We start from the raw sequence: 17,017 nt of genomic DNA, 5'->3' as shown, positions 1-17,017 counted from the left end.
GTGCTGAGGTCCAGGGATTTTCAGCAACTTTGTAGGATTAGACATAGATGAGGAAGGGCAATGACATCTGATAAAGTATCATCAGATGGATTAGAAGATGACACCCTCTCCTCCCCATTTTCTTTTGATTTTTGAAGTCAGGGTTTCTCTGTATAGCCCTGGTTGTCCTGGGCTTGAGTTGTAGACCAGGCTAGCCTCGAAGTCACAGAGATCTACCTGCTTCTTCTGGATTAAAGGTATGCACCACCACACCCAACCACTGTTGTTTTGTTTTGTTTTTGATGAATTTTATTTTTGTTTACTTGGCCAAGCAGCACTATCTGACACCTTTTTAAAAAGATTCTCTAAGTAATTGAGGCTATATGGAGCAATACTAGGTTTTGCTTTTTTAATTAATTAATTAATCTGTGTGTGTGTGTGTGTGTGTGTGTGTGAGAGAGAGAGAGAGAGAGAGAGAGAGAGAGAGAGAGAGAGAGAGAGAGAGAATTGAGGTAGAGGTGTTGCCATAGTGTTCTGTGGTCTCCTTTCCCTCCATGTGGGTTCCAAGGATCAAGCACCTGTCATCTAAGCACCAAGTAGGTAGGCAGAATATCATATCATGTACCCTGTGGAAACCTATTGCATATTCAGTGGAGCTAAGAGTGGGTTGAGGCAAAAAATAAATTTTAACTCCTACAAGTAATTCTAGGTACAAGGGGAAAAGATACCTCTCTACTCATGTAAATTCTTCCTTATGAAACCTATCAGATTTTAGGGTGTAAGGATTGGAAGCATAGCCATCAGGTTTTTTGTTTATTGTTTTTGAAATCTGGGTAACCCTGGAAGATCTCTGTCAGATCATCTGAGAGCATGCCTAGCTTGCCTGGTTTGTTCTAAGCTTCCTCTGTAGAGGAAAGGTCTGATGTTGTTATGCAGAGCATAATACTTTTCAAGCAAATATAAATGGACTTTATCATTGCCAGATTCAATAACTTATTAGTATATTCTAATCCTACTTGTTTCCTTCATTGCCTGGCATTGAAGGCATTGGTGGATGGTTTCTGTTCAAGTTTTAATATATCATTATATATAGCAAACCAATGTTCCTGGGAATTGTCGTCGTTTGTTTTCACTGTACAATCTGGTTGTGTTGGAATTTTCTATGCAGCCTAAGTCAGCCGTGAACTCTCAGTCTCACTGTCTCAACCTCATGAGTGTTGGGATTGCTATCACTTCTGACTGTTGCTGACACTTTTTAACTTTTTTTTTTTTTTTTTTTTGATTTGGTTTTTCCGAGACAGGGTTTCTCTGTGTAGCCCTGGCTGTCCTGGAATGCACTCTGTAGACCAGGCTGGCCTTGAACTCAGAAATCTGCCTGTCTCTGCCGCCCAGAGTGCTGGGATTACAGGCATGCACCACCACTGCCCAGCTACTTTTTAACTTTTTATAACAACAAATTTGATTTGGAGAGATTTTAAAAATATGTTTGAGGAAATTTACAGGAAAAAAAGGTGATATGGTAGGTTTATTACAAACTCACAACATGCTGGGTGGTCTGTCTCCCGCTGGGACCTTTTTCTTCAAACCCCACTAGACCATTTAATGTCTGTTTATTATAGCCTTACCTAGAGCATGTGTCAGCATTAGAGACCAAATGTGGCACCTCCTTGCTAAACAGAAAGTCTGCCTTCTTAGGAGACTTCTCAGTAGTAATGAACTTTTCTCTGGTGCTGTTCGGGTTACTGCTGCAGAGGAGCCCAGACTGCAGAGTTGATAGAGGGAGGCACCCTTAGGTAGCCAGTAAACACACAGATGCCACCTTCTGATCTGAACCCCTACTTTTTACCCTAACTTTATCTTCTACTTTTTAATCTTAAAAACAATATTACAATTACTGAAAATTAACCTTAAGTAAAATGCTAAAATTGGCACCCTAGTTTTTCTCTTATGGTGAGATCAGAAGCCGCTAACAGGTAGACCAAGTGCACAAGTGGCCAGGAACATCGGGGGTCCAGTGTCGCAGTTCTTCCGTACCAACCATGCCAGCTCAACACTACAGACACTTCAAGGACTGACTATGGCTCTGTGCTGCCTGGAAAGAGAAATGTGCAATGCCTGTATGCTAGGTACAATGTTAGATGCTTTTATGTAAACTAGTTCACTTAGTTTTCACATCTGTCTGAAGTAGAAGCTGTTCCAGTTTACAGTTTAAGATGTGCACTCAGAGACTGAACTGTCTCAATGTGACGCGGCTAGTTGGGCCACAGCCAAGATTCCAGCCTGGTTCTGAGTCCCAAACCTATTCATGTCCACTACGAAGGATGTATGCAAGGAATTAAATTTAAGTGTGTGCATACCCCACACGCTTACATTTGTTTAATTTTTACTTTTTCAAAATAGTATAGATTTTGAATACATAAAAGTTTTTAATTATCTGTACACTGTTACTATGAAGTCTCTATCCATCTTTCTCTAAAGTTGAGTATGAGGTCTTATTCTTCACTTGAGTAATTTTTGTTCCACTTTTTCCGCAGTCTGTCCCACAAGGTGGCAGCACTGCATTGACAGAGACATTGTCTTAAAGGTCTTGAGTACTTTCCAAGATCCTACCTTAGTGTTCTTACAGTTCTCACTTCAGAAGGCCTTCCTAGAGAGGAGGCAGCAGAACATTTGCAGAAATAGCTTCAGAATCTTCTGATATGAGAATAAAATATCAGTCAAGAGCTGACAACCCTTGAGTTATTGGGTTGAGACTAGCATTGGTGTGCCTTGCTACAGGTATAATAGGAATTCTTTTTTTCCTCTGTCATTTTCAGGGTTACTACTCATCTCATTTTCTTGTAGTTAGTTTAGCTGCTGTATTTAAAGTTGACTCGAGGTGTACTAGTTTACAGAGCAAAGGCTAGCTTTGGGCTAAAAGCTCCTTGCCTGTTTAATACTGGCTCCATGCTAATGCTGCTTAGTCTTCCTCTTCTGAAAATGATACTGCCTTCAAGGGAGGGGAGTGTACAGCTAGAGAGGACTTAGGGCTAAGAGTGTGCACTGTTCTTGCAAGCTCAGCAGCCTCTGCATCATAGCTGCTACTAATTCCAGCTCAGGGACTCCCACACCCCTTTGTTATCCGTCTGAGGATACCCCCACCCCACATTCTTAAAAATAAAACAAATTTGGGGCTGGAGAGGTGGTTCAGTGGTTAGAGCACTGACTATTCTTCCAGATGTCCTGAGTTCAATACCCAGCAACCACATGGTGGCTCACAACCGTCTGTAATGAGATCCGATGCCCTCTTCTGGTAGTGTGTCTGAAGACAGCTATAGTGTACTCACATAAAATAAATAATTAAATCTTAAAATAAATAAAACAAATTTTTTATATAAAAAGTTAGGCCAGGCCTGGTTAATGGCATCTTTAATCCAGGCACTTGGAAGCAGAGATAGGTGGATTTCTATGAGTTTGAGATCACCTTTGTTTGTGTAGACAGTTCCAGGACAGCCACAGCTACATAGAGACCTTTTGTTTGTTTGGTTTTTTTTTTTTTTTTTTTTTTTTTGTTTTGTTTTGTTTTTTGGGTTTTTTTGCTTTGGTTTGGTTTGGTTTTTTGGATTTGGTTTTTTGGAGACGGTTTCTCTGTATAGCCCTGGCTGTCTTGGAACTCACTCTGTAGACCAGGCTGGCCTCAAACTCAGAATTCCACCTGCCTCTGCTTCTGCCTCCCAGAGTGCTGGGATTACAGGTGTACGGCTGACGGTTTTTTGTTTTTTAAGACAAGATTTCTTTGTGTAGCCTTGACTGTCCTAGAACTTACTCTATAGACCAGGCTGAGCTCACAGTGATCTGCCTGCCTTTGCTTCTGCGTGCACTCCTTTCCCCCACCGTGTGTGTGTGTGTGGTGTGTGTGTGTGTATGTGTGTGTGTGAAATTGTGAGCATCCATGTGAGTGTGGGAATCTAACCCAGGTTCTCAGGAGGAGCAGCCCATTAACCGCAGATCCATCTCCCTACCCTGGATGTCATCATTTTATAAATCAGTTTGTAGATCAAAAAAGCTCAGTTTCCCAGTTTATAAGTTTTCTTTCCTCTCCTACCCTGGTTTTTTGAGACAGGAGCTCTTAAGGCCATCTCTGAATTGCTGGGTTTTTCCCCTACATCATGAATGCTGGAATTACAGATGTGTACTACCATACTTGGCTATAAATTTGCTTTTAGAGAAAACGTCCTTAAGATTTTTTTTTCTTATATGCTCTTTATTTTTCTGAGATTATAGTAGTGCTTCTAAGAAAAAGGATAATTTCCTAAGGAGGAAGTATTAGACTCATCTTAACAGTCCCAATTCACAGTAACACTGTAACACAGTGACACTGTAAGGGAGCACCTTTGCCTCACTGTTGGTGTGTTAGCATGTTTGCTGCCAGGACTGAGCTTGCTCTTTAGGGGACTTTTCCCTAAGTCCCTACACTGATATTGTATTGTTCTTTGGAGAAGGTTCTTTGGGAAGAAGGGAACTCTTAACTTACCACTTTATCTTTAAATTTTATTTTCTAAAACAGATCCATTGTACAAAATTTCAAAGAAATATAGATAGTAGAAACTTTAACAAAAAAAGAGGCCTGGTAAACACCAGCTGCCCACTTGAACTGAGTCTTTTTTCCATCTGCCTCAGATGCAGTGTAACTGAGTTAGTTCATCACAGTGTGAGAAGCACAATTTACTGACCATGAAAATATAAAACACTCCATCTTGCCTTGGGTGATTTCTGGAAACCCAAGAGTCTGAATTGATTGGAAGATGACAGTGGAGAGGTAGAAGCAACCTTGAGGAGCTTTAGAGGCCCGGAAGTCTGCTGCAGGGGGGAGAGTGAATGGCTCATCTGTCCTGTCACTTGGTTGATGATTTGACTGGTGATGCCTTCCTCCCTCAGGCTCTGTACAACACGGTCCTCTGATCTGATCTTTATGTATATTTTTATTAGGCTGACTCTTCAGTATTTGCTTTCTTGTTTTAATATGATCATAATTGCACATTGCCTATTTAAGCAGCAGAGCTCACACGTCATTAGCTGCATTACACACTTGCTTTAATGTCTAATCGCCTATCACGGTAAGGGGATTCTAGTTCCTCAGTGAGTTCGGTGTTCTTCTGTTCTGTCCCCATCTCTAGCTCCTTCAGTGCTCATGGTTTCTATATTTTCTATTACCAAACCTTGTATTTAACTTTAAACAACACACACACACACACACACACACACACACACACACACACAAGCATGAGGACAGGGGGAGACAATAACAGAAATTGTTATTATTGTGGGGGGTTTATTTTAGACTGATAACCAAGATTGGATACCAGTCAAAATAAGCAGTGGACATAGAACATTTTGTTTTTTTTTATTCTAAAATAAGGTTAATCAAGCATGCTATGCATGGGAAATAACATGTTTTCCCTGCATGTCAAGTATCTGGGAATGATTATTTTTGTTTGGGGACTGCTACTATTGTTTGTTTTCAGACAAAGTCTCATTCATGTACCCCAGACCAGCCTCAAACTTCTAACATGACTGAAGATGACTTTGAACCACTGATCCTTCTGCCTCCCCTCCGGGGCTGGGGTCACGGGCACTGCTTCATTCCTTATGTGTCCTAGTGTTACTGGATCTCATGCATGGTTATTGAGTGAGCAAAGGCAACGTTTTTCATCTGGGACTTCTTTGTTCTGATCACCAAGGGAATTCTGTTTCTGACATCCTTGTCTTCTACCTAATGATGGATATTGCTAAGTTATATTGTGTATTAAATCACTGTCTCTTAGATACTTACTTTCTGTGTTTACTGTCGTCATTAGAACAGTCTGCAGATTACCTTGGCAATATGGTCAATAAAACTGATACCTAGCTTATAGCCATTATGTTTTTCTCTTGCTAACTTAACTACAAAACTCAGTTTTTCAAGTTTTTGTCAGGGGACTTTAATCAGAATCAACTATGAATGAATATTCCTGGAGGATTTTTTTAAGCGTATAATCATTGAAACTTCCTTCTTAATACCTATCATTTAGCTTATGAAATACTTATAGTCAGCCTTATCATGTTAATCTTAAAATCTGATCTTTGCTGTAAAATATATTTTATGTGCATTTATGTGAGAGTGTCAGGTCCCCTGGAACTAAAGTTACAGACAGCTGTGAGCTGCCATATCAGTGTTGGGAAATGAACCTGGGCAACTGGAAGAGCAGCCAGTGCTCTTAACCTCTGAGTCATTTAGCTTCCCACCCCTCACTCCAAATAAAGATTTCTTTTTTTTTAATGTTCTTTTTTATTTTATTTTTTATTTCCTAAATTCTTTGTTTAAAGATTTCTTAATGTATAACATTACTGGGCTTATAAATCTATGAAGTAAATTCACTTTTTCCTGGTTTTTCAGATTAGCAAGCTGCATGGTACAAAGATTATGTGTTTCCCTAGCATTGTGTACTAATGAATTCTGGTTTCAAGTCCATTTACTTTAATTTGTGCGATAATACTGAATAATTGAGAGTGTCACCACCCTGTTGTCCATATGCATGTATAATTTGGCCTAGATTTTTCTGTTACATAATGCAAATATTTATTGAGATTTTACTTTTTAATGATTTTGCTTTTTTGCAAGGTCTCATTCTATAGTCCAGGCTAGCCTGGATCTTTTACTTTGTAGCTAGTCCATAATAGCCATAAACTTGAAAGGAGCTAGAATTAGAGGCATGTGCTTCATATTTTCTTTTTTTTTAATTAGGTATATTCTTTACCTTTATTTACCTGTCAAATGTTGTCCCCTTTCCTGGGTCATACTTTCTAGTTGATGTGTCTTGAATTTAGTGACAGTTTTGAGTGTTGCTGCAGTGGTGAATGTTCAGTTATGAATCATCCGTGACTCTGCTAATGTAAGAATTACTTCAGTTCTGGAGTACCTGACTATTTGGAAGCTGTGTATGCTGTCATTGTTGCCTTAGTACCTGTTTTGAAAGCAGCCCGTCTATTTCTGTCTAACTGGGCAAAATGCTTAGGAGTGACTTGAGATCTATGAGGTGATCCTAGAAGCTTGTTTGTGTGTCAGAGTTTGGTTTTTCTGAGTATATCCAAGTCATTCTCTGTTTCTTTCCCAGGTGGTGGCTAATGCTGTAGCAGCATTGTCTGAGATCAGTGAGTCTCACCCAAACAGCAACTTACTTGATCTAAACCCTCAGAATATCAATAAGCTGCTCACAGCCCTGAATGAGTGCACTGAATGGGGCCAGATTTTCATCCTGGACTGCCTGTCTAATTACAACCCTAAAGATGACCGGGAAGCTCAGAGGTCAGTCTATCTATGTGGGTATCAGCTGATGGTCTTGCCTGACTGAATAATGTCTAACGTCTGCTCTTAGTATGAGAGGCTATCAGATTGAGGAAGGCAGACATTTAGGGGGACATTGCTATCCCTAGCATATTTTCTCACTGGACTTAGGAACACTGTAACTTTAACCACACAAAAAATACTTCTCTTGTTTCTATGAATACTTCTGCTCCCTCCCTCATGTTGTTCATCTCCCAGCTCCCAGTCATTTGGGAACCAAAGTTATGAATGTATGTTCTTGTAATAACTCACTGTCTATTCTGTTAAATTCTTCATACTAATTATTGAGCTGAACAATACCTATAATTTGCTACTAGGATAAGTATATTAAAGTGAGCAACATATATGCGTCTTGCCATTGTATATAGAAGTCATGTTAGACTACATTTAAGACTTTTGAGAACATGTCTTGATCTGTTCAGTCTTTTACCACTTATATGTTGCAAATTTCCCATGTCTGTCAGAACTTTATTATTGAATGTCAGTAACACATATATACATAAGTTCATTTCACTTTACAAAGTTGGAGTTCCCACCAATTTTTAAAGTGAGCATGCTGTATTTAAAAGCATTGTACTAGGCAAAGTACTTCTGAAGAATCAATCATTGGCTCCTCATTAAAGTTGACATATTTTAATTATGGTAGATAAGAACCTTCCTTGCCTGGCTGAAGCTGATTTCCAAGCTACTAGAATGTAAGTTCTCTTTGCTTGTCTGGGAAGTAATTCCTTCTGGACTTAACTAATGCTACTGGTAGTTTCTTTCCACCATTGAAAGTGCATTCACATTCTGGAGAGAACTTTACCAAGAATATTTTCTATTGGCCATTGATATTACACTCATTAATTCACTGAATTAATAATTAATTCAACAAATATTTCTTAAGCCCATTTTATGTCCTAGCCTCTGTTCTAGGTTGGGAGTGAACAGTGAACAGACAAAAATCATGGTCCTGCATCATTTATTCTGAAGAATGGGAGTAGGGGTATATACAATATAGATATTCAGTAAAATATATAATAGATAATATTTCATTACTGCTAACAATTATGTAAGACTCTAAGAAATGGCAGATATTTTAGAGTAAGATTATAAAGAGTCTTCTCTCCACGCCCATAGTTTTTATTTTGAATCAGGGTCTATGGTTCTAACCTGAGCTGGCCACAAACTTGTGATCCTCTTGCCTCTATATTTGTTTTTGTTTATCTGTTCATTGAGACAGGACCTCATATGTAGCCATGGCTGGCCTCAAACTAACTATATATATTCTATGGCCTTTAACTCAGAGATCCATCAGCTACTGCTTCCCATGAGGTAGAATTGGCATTGTACACACCACACCTGGCAAGATTTCATTTTATTTTTTGAAATTATACTTTTTTAAAAAGCAATAATCAAGAAGGCCCCTGTAAGAGGGTGCCCTTGTTTTAAAGGCCTGGCAGAAGTTAGGAATCAGCTATGTGGCCATAGGAAGAGAGTAAGCAGCCACCTGTCACTTGGGATGTTGCCGAAGAGCTACCAAAGTTAGGTTGATTTCAGAGAACACTGAACACGAGTCTAAACTTATGTAGTAGGGACTAGAGGAATAATTGGGGGAACATTGCAATAATATTTATATTAAAAAACAAACCTAAACAAAACCAAACTCTCATCCCTTTCTGAGTCTTTCTTATTAGTCTGAAAGCAAGAGGTTGTGTAGTTTTTTCCTGCCATCCTATTTCCTCCCCAAATTCCAGGTCATAGCAAAAACCTTTTGCTATGATTAATTTTTAGGATGCTTGGTTTGACTTTTCGATAGGTTGGGTAGAGATGAGCTGTGAGGCAGGGAGTTCTAACGTTACGTGGGGAGACAGAGGACTAAAAACAAGGAGACTGGTGTGAGTGTAGGGCTCAGGGATTGCTGGCTTCTTTCTGGTTTTGATCTCCCTGGTGTTGGCTTTTAGAGTCTACTGAGGCCCCTGTGCTGCCTATAGTTTGCTGGGCATGAAGCTTCTGCGGTGTTGGATCCCATTTTGACCTAAGCATGGAGCTTTGACTTTCCTAACTGAATCTTTGGTTTATTAATACTTGGGCCATGGAACTCTGAAGCACTACTTGATGGAATGAACCAAGCAAAGGTACCATAATCCTGGGTGCTGATTTTCCCTTTCTGCCCCCAGCATCTGTGAGCGAGTCACGCCTCGGCTATCTCATGCCAATTCTGCAGTGGTGCTTTCAGCGGTGAAAGTCCTAATGAAGTTTCTAGAATTGTTACCCAAGGACTCGGACTACTACAATATGCTGCTAAAGAAGTTAGCGCCTCCACTTGTCACTTTGCTGTCTGGGGAGCCAGAAGTGCAGTATGTCGCCCTGAGGAACATCAACTTAATTGTCCAGAAAAGGTGGGAAATAGTGAATTGGTGATTTTAAAATGTTTGTGATCTTGAAATTAAGCGTCATATAAATGCTCCATAGACTGGTGCTCTTTCATTCTTTACTGTGTGGAAGTGAAATGTTAATGTAGTAGTACAACTTGCCCAGGAATAGCCTCTTACAGCTCTCACTGTTCTCTCCATAGTAACTATGTGTTGCAGTTCGGGACTGTTTCGGTTTTGCTCATATATTTTTGTTGTTTTTTGTTTTTGTTTTTGTTTTTGTTTTTTTTTGTTTTGTTTTGAAACAGACTCTTGCTATGTAGACTAGGCTGACCTCCATCTCACAGAATCCTCCTGCCCCTACTTCCCAAGTGCTGGGATTAAAGGTGGCAGCCCAGCTTCCAGCCTGCTTGCTTTTGTAAGTGCTTATTTGGATGTGCTCCCCATGGAAAGTTGTAGTTGAAAACTGGGCTGTTCTTCTTTAGCAATTCTCCTTGGTAACGCATACCCTCACACTTTTAAAGGATGCAAATCAGATTCCAAATGAAGTTGATGAGAATAGATGGGCTGAGACTGTAGCTCATGGCAGAACGCTTGTCTGGAATGTTCTAAACGCTGAGCTTTACTATGTGGAAACAAATGTTATATAGTAGTGCGACTGCTGTAAGGGGGACTGGAGGGGGTACAGTAGAGGCTTAGGCAGGACATTTAGAGGGTTTTCTCCCCCTGAAGAGGGCTGGCAGAAAGACTGACTTGATTGTAATACGCGCTAAGGAGGATATGCCGGTAAATGCATCCCTTCACCTTCCTTTCTTGTGTTTTGTGTATCACAGGCCTGAAATCTTGAAGCAAGAAATCAAGGTCTTCTTTGTGAAGTACAATGATCCTATCTATGTTAAACTAGAGAAGTTAGACATCATGATTCGTCTTGCATCCCAAGCCAACATTGCTCAGGTCAGACTTTAAGCCGTCCTAAGTTTGTGCAGAGTAGAGCTTATTCAGAAGGTCATGGAATCGTTGTTGACACTCTTTAAAAGTTACCCACTTCTTGGATGTCTGACAGGTTCTGGCAGAGCTGAAGGAATATGCCACTGAGGTTGATGTGGATTTTGTTCGCAAAGCTGTGAGGGCCATTGGACGGTGTGCCATCAAAGTGGAGGTGAGGCTCCAGAAGGGATGAGAACACATGTATGGGATCCTGAGTGTTCATTATTTTACAGTGTATATACATTGAGGTTTGTCAAAATAATACTTAATATACTTAATGAGTAAAATAATTTTAAAAAATTAATTTAATGTATATGGGTGTTTAGTCTGCATTATGTCTGTATCTTGTGTGTGCCAACTATTTGTGTGGGCCAGAAGGGGGTTTCGTACCCCTTGGAACTAGAATTCAGATGGTAAATTATGAACCACCACATGGGTGCTGGAACTCTAATCCAGGTTCTCTGGAAGAGCAGCCATTGCTCTTAATCCCTAAGCCTTCTCAGGCTCAGATAAAAGAATTTTTAACAAAATGTCACTGTCTCTGCTTTTTTCCCTTCTTTACATAGACCCACTTCCTAAAAGTATGACTTTTAACTCTTTTGTATTTTATTTTTCTTTTGATACTTCCATCATATCTATAAATAATTTTGTTATTATTGATTGCTTATAGATTTTTATCTTTTCAACATATCCCCTTTCCCCCAAGCTCATTGGTTTTACTTTTTTGTTTTGTTTTGTTTTTTGTTTTTTATATTTGTTTTTTTTTCTTTTTTTTTCTTTCTTTTTTTTTTGAGACAGGGTTGCTCTGTATAGCCCTGGCTGTCCTAGAACTCACTCTGGGACCAGGCTGGCCTCAAACTCAGAAATTTGCCTGCCTCTGCCTCCCAGAGTGATAGGATTACAGGCGTGCACCACCACCGCCCAGCTTGGTTTTACTTTTTAAGACAGGGTCTTACAATATAGCCCAGGCTAGCTCCAAACTCACATTTCCTTGGCCTCAGTCTCCCAAATGTGGGATTCCAGGCATGAGCCGCTATGCCTGGCTTTTGTTTTCTTTGCCACACATTGCTTTTGGTTAGGTGTTGTAATTTGTTTTGATTTTAACTTTTTGATGCTAACTATTTATTATGTTTATATATTTATTGTTTGAGGAGGTAGCATAAGCCAAGGTATATATGTGGAAGTCGGAGGACAATTTATAGGAATTGATTCTCTCCTTCCACCATGAGGCCCCTGGGATCAGTCTCAGGTCATTAGGCCTGGTGGCTAGTCCTTTATTCGATGATCCATCTGGCTGGCCCTAATACAGTACCACTTATTGATTGCTTTTTAGACTTAGAGACTTTCCCAGAGTCTAGACTGGACTTCTATCTTAGTGATTCTACTTATCTCATACCTCCATCCCCTTTAGATGACTAAATCTGGAGGCTTGTGAGAGTCAAAAGTTTTAGATGATGTTGTGTCCTTCCTTTTAAGTCATGATAAGAAGCACATGATTTAATGACCTGTACTAGTGCAGAGGGATAATTATTCAGACTTGTCATTGAGTTTTGGGGACTTTTCTCAAAATCTTATCCTTTAAAAAAAACACTGTATCAAGAAATCTATTTTATCAGTTTGTAGTATATATCCAGTTAATAAAAGATAAATAGAAGCCAGATGTGGTGGCACTAACCTCTGATCCCAGCACTTGGGAAGTAGAGCAGGCAGATCTCTGAGTTGGAGGCCAACCTGGTATACAGATCAACTTCCAGGACAGACAGGACTGTACGGAAAAACTCTGTCTCAAAAAACCAATAAACAAAATCTTGTAGGATATTTTGGCCATAGATAACTGAAAGAAAAATGTATATTTGTAAGTCCATACGAAATTTGTAGGAGGTTTAAAAACATACTGTGCAGGAGGCCAGAGAGATGGCTCAGTGGTTAAGAGTATTTGCTGATCTGTCATGAGAACCAGAGCTCAGATTTCAGCACCCACATGAGTGCGTGCGCCTCTCACAGAGAGGGAGATGGAGGGAGGGAAGGAAGGAGGGGGGAAAGGAGAGGGAAGGGTTGGAATGAGGAGGGGAGGGAGAAAAGGAGAGAGAGAACACCCTATTTAGTCTCTGTTCACTTAAGAATTCCAGTAAGGTTCCCCAATTTTGATGTTTTCTTTAATTACCTTTTTTTCCTCATACCTTCCCTGTCTTTTTTTTTTTTTTTTAATTTCTGTTTTTCCAGTTGTCCAGGTTACTGTTTACTCATTTAAAAGAGTTATGTGGAAGATAGAGATAGCTCAGTGGTAGAGTGCTTGACTAGCCTCTGTGAGGCCCTAGGTTTATTTCTAGCGAAACACCCAAAACCTTCTAATGTGTTTTCTAATGAATAAAATCTGGTATATTCCTAGAATGTTTAATGCTGATATACAATGTGTAATTTAGCCTGTTGTAGCTTTCACAGATTCAGTGTCTGGCTGACTTAGTCAATGTACTCATATGTTTCCTTTTTTGTTGTTGTTGAGATAGTGTTATTGGATTGACTTAAGCTTTGGTGTTTCTTTCCCTAGCAATCCGCAGAACGCTGTGTAAGCACACTGCTTGATCTAATCCAGACCAAAGTAAATTATGTGGTCCAAGAGGCAATTGTGGTCATCAGGGACATCTTCCGAAAATACCCCAACAAGTATGTCAAAATTCATGTAATCTTTCTCAAATCATTTGGGAAACATATAAGTAAGGCACTTGGAAATTGACTCGGGAAGAATTATTATTCTTAATATAACTGGTCATAGTGGATATTTTTTATGAAAAGTCAGAGATACATTAGTGGGTGTCAAACAGACACTAAAACTTCTTGTTTAAATATGGGAATGGAGTTTCAAGTTGGCCCCATGTGCTGGGATTGAAGGCCTAAGTTACCATAGTTATTGTTTTTGTAGAAATGAGGCTCAGTTTAGGTATCCACTGCCTATTGGCATAGACTTAAGTCGAACACATAAGATTGTTTGTTGTCAACATTACCATTAAACAGGAAGCCTTTTTATTCCTAGTTGTCTGGATACACTTACTTTATGCCAGACAAATGATTATGTACTTTATCCTCTCAGAATGGTCTTACTATGATAGATGACTCAGGAGGCCACTCTTCCAAAAAAAAAAAAAAGGGCATCATCAGCCATGCTGTTTCCGTTGCATGGGCCCACTCACTACCTTGTGGAAACAGCAGCATGTATTCAGTAAATTACTCCCCATGGCCTCTGCTGAAGTGCTGGGACTCTCCCACAGAAATAGTTTTACAGCACAAAGTTTTCAATGTGGCCTCTTAGTTTATAAAACAAAATACTTTGATTCTGAAACAAACAATTCAGAGTTTGTGCAGGATTTAGGTTTTCATGAGTTTTTGTTGTTGTTGTTTGTTTGCTTGTTTTTTGTCTTGAGAAGGGTCATTTTTGGAAAGAGGACCACCACCTTTTACTGAACTCCCCCAAAAGTGAAGGATCAGGTTTCTAAACTGTTTCATTATAGGTTAAGAAAAAAAAGATCAATAGAGAAATGTATAAAACTTGTGTAAATATGGGGTTATGACAGTTTAATTTCAAGAAAATAGTCCAAAGCCTGGCTTAATAAGTAGGAATAGGGCATATACTTGGCCTAATATACTAGTTATCCACATTAGTTTATTCTGTTTAATAGAACATTCTGTCTAATGTCTAAAATTACATTAGCCAGCTAGATCTGATGACATGGGCCTATATTATATACTTAGCTATTCAGGAGGCCAAGGCAGGACAAGTACAAGTTCAAGTCAACCTTTGCAACCTAGCAAGACACTGTTTTAAAACAAGAGAACAGTATGTTGAAGATACTGCTCATAGGAAAGTTTGCCTGTCATGTGTTGGAGCCTGAGTTCAGTCTTCAGTAATAAAAATAAAATTTTAAATTACATTAGTGAAGGACATAGATTCAGCATTGGTGAACCTGTAGTTATAAAAAAAGGTTGATTTTAGATTCAAGATAAAAGCATTTTCTTATACCACAGGTTAATTTTTTCCCTTGTGAACATGTCTGTCTCATGAACTCTTGTAAAAGTTTAAAGCTTAGTTACTAAAACATAATTGAGCAGGTTTTGGTGGCACATACTTAAGGTACCAGTGCTTAGAATGCAGATGCAGGTGGATCTCTGTGAGTGCAGGTGGATTTCTGTGAGTTCAAAGCCAGCTTGATCTGCAGAGTGAATCATAGTACAGCAAGGGCTACTGTACTGGCTGGTTTTGTGTGTCAACTTGACACAGGCTGGAGTTATCACAGAGAAAGGAGCTTCAGTTGGGGAAGTGCCTCCATGAGATCCAGCTGTGGGGCATTTTCTCAATTAGTGATCAAGGGAGGAGGGCCCCTTGTGGGTGGTACCATCTCTGGGCTGGTGTTCTTAGGTTCTATAAGAGAACAGGCTGAGCAAGCCAGGGGAGGCAAGCCAGTAAGGAACATCTCTCCATGGCTTCTGCATCAGCTTCTGCTTCCTGACCTGCTTGAGTTCCAGTCCTGACTTCCTTTTGTGATGATCAGCAATGCAGAAGTGTAAGCTGAATAAGCCCTTTCCTCCCCAACTTGCTTCTTGGTCATGATGTTTGTGCAGGAATAGAAACCCTGACTAAGACAGCTACATAGAGAATTCCTGTCTCAAAAACAAAATGAATAAGCAAACAAAACACAACAAATCATAATTGAAGAGCAGTGGTTGACAGTCATCTGTAACTCCACTCCTAGAGGATCCAATGCCTTCCGAACCTCTGCAGGTACCAGGTCTTCATGTCACACACACACACATACATGCAAGCTAAACATTCATATATGCAAAATTATAAAATTGTAAATAAAAAAGATTTTAAAGCATATTTGAAGAAAAATTTAAGCCATACATTTTTGACTTAATACATTCTGTTGACTAAAACCCTTTGTGGCTTGGAGTCCTTTGTGTATGGTTTTCTTACTTTTGCTTCTACTGTTAAATACGGTTCTTAGTTTGGGCCTTAGTAACTATAGTCCATTTGTTATAATAGGTATGAAAGTATTATTGCCACACTCTGTGAAAACTTAGACTCTTTGGATGAACCAGATGCCCGAGCAGCTATGATTTGGATTGTAGGAGAATATGCTGAAAGAATTGATAATGCAGATGAATTACTAGAGAGCTTCCTGGAGGGTTTTCATGATGAAAGCACCCAGGTAAGTATCTTCCATCCTGTGTTCTAGATCACCTCAGAACAAGAACCGAGAAGGTAAAATGTTAGCTAGTTTTTTGTGCATGTTTGTTTGTCATGGTTTCTTCGTCTCAAAAGGGACAATCCTTTAGGTTTTCGAGGTTACAGAGCTGCAGAGCTTAGAGCAGTGGTCCTAGACCAGCGAGCATTGGAACATTTGGGGACTGTAGAAACACAGGTTGAGCCTGCGCTCCCAGGGAGTGAGAGGCATCTACACAGTCAGTTCTCACCTGCTGCAGCTGCTCCAGAAGTGAGTGAGCTTCCTGCAGTGATGGTAAGCAGTGGCCAAATTCTTATTTTCTGTCACTTAAGGATGATTACATATTGTCATTGGTATTTGCTGTTGCTTATTATAGTGCAGCATAGCGAGGTTTGAAAAGATTCAATATAGATGATTAGATTTCTCCCCATCTGTCCCTCTCTCCTACTAAAATTAGAGTCAAAGTCCCAGAGAGGCAGTCAGATTATTAAGCCCTTTCTCCCTGTGCTCATAGCAAATAGAAGTTTGTGTATATAATCCATTATAGTAATTTAATAGGCTTAATATTAATAGTGGCACAGCAGGCTCCCTCTAATTGGCTCTAATCTGATATAATTCTGTTTTGGCTCTTATCCCAGTATTACAAATTATTTCATGAGTCCTTCAGACTTGTAAGCTTTGGTCAAAGTAAATCATACACGGTTTGACCAAGAGCCAGTCTTACAATTTTATGTATGTACTTTAAAAAATACATTTACCAGCCTGGTCTACAAAGTGAGTTCCAGGACAGCCAGGGCTACACAGAGAAACCCTGTCTCAAAAAATATCAAAAAACAAAAACAAACAAACAAACAAAATAGATTTAAAGGCTGGCTCAGAGGACAAACCTGGCAACCTGAGTTTGGTCCCTGTAAACGTGGAAGGAGAGAACTGACTCCACAAAGTTTTCCTTGATCTCCATGTGCACTGCGACACAGTACTTACATACATCATGCATCCAGATACTACATTACCATCATCATCCTCATCGTTATCATTTTTTTTTTAAAATTAAAATAAAGAACAGTTGAAAATCTGGCTCAGAAACCAGCCATTTTTTATACCAAAAGTGCACC

The 17,017-nt window shown here is 39.5% G+C and overlaps 1 protein-coding gene across 4 annotated transcripts in view; it reads left to right on the top strand.

Moving 5' to 3' along the window:
* Ap2b1 (adaptor related protein complex 2 subunit beta 1) overlaps positions 1-17,017 on the top strand; it is a 108,363-nt gene that overhangs the window by 24,324 nt on the left and 67,022 nt on the right. For all 4 annotated transcript variants that reach the window (XM_052197716.1, XM_052197719.1, XM_052197715.1 and 1 more), the window contains exons 6-11: positions 7,113-7,303; positions 9,502-9,723; positions 10,530-10,650; positions 10,760-10,855; positions 13,232-13,347; positions 15,722-15,887. In XM_052197716.1, coding sequence (XP_052053676.1) covers positions 7,113-7,303; positions 9,502-9,723; positions 10,530-10,650; positions 10,760-10,855; positions 13,232-13,347; positions 15,722-15,887 — 912 coding nt within the window. The remainder of the gene's footprint in view (positions 1-7,112; positions 7,304-9,501; positions 9,724-10,529; positions 10,651-10,759; positions 10,856-13,231; positions 13,348-15,721; positions 15,888-17,017) is intronic.

The sequence above is a fragment of the Apodemus sylvaticus genome, chromosome 10, assembly GCF_947179515.1.
Source record: "Apodemus sylvaticus chromosome 10, mApoSyl1.1, whole genome shotgun sequence".
In the NCBI taxonomy this organism is placed as follows: Eukaryota; Metazoa; Chordata; class Mammalia; order Rodentia; family Muridae; genus Apodemus; species Apodemus sylvaticus.
The sequence above is the reverse complement of the archived record's forward strand: the minus strand, read 5'-3'. Positions and strand labels throughout refer to the sequence as shown.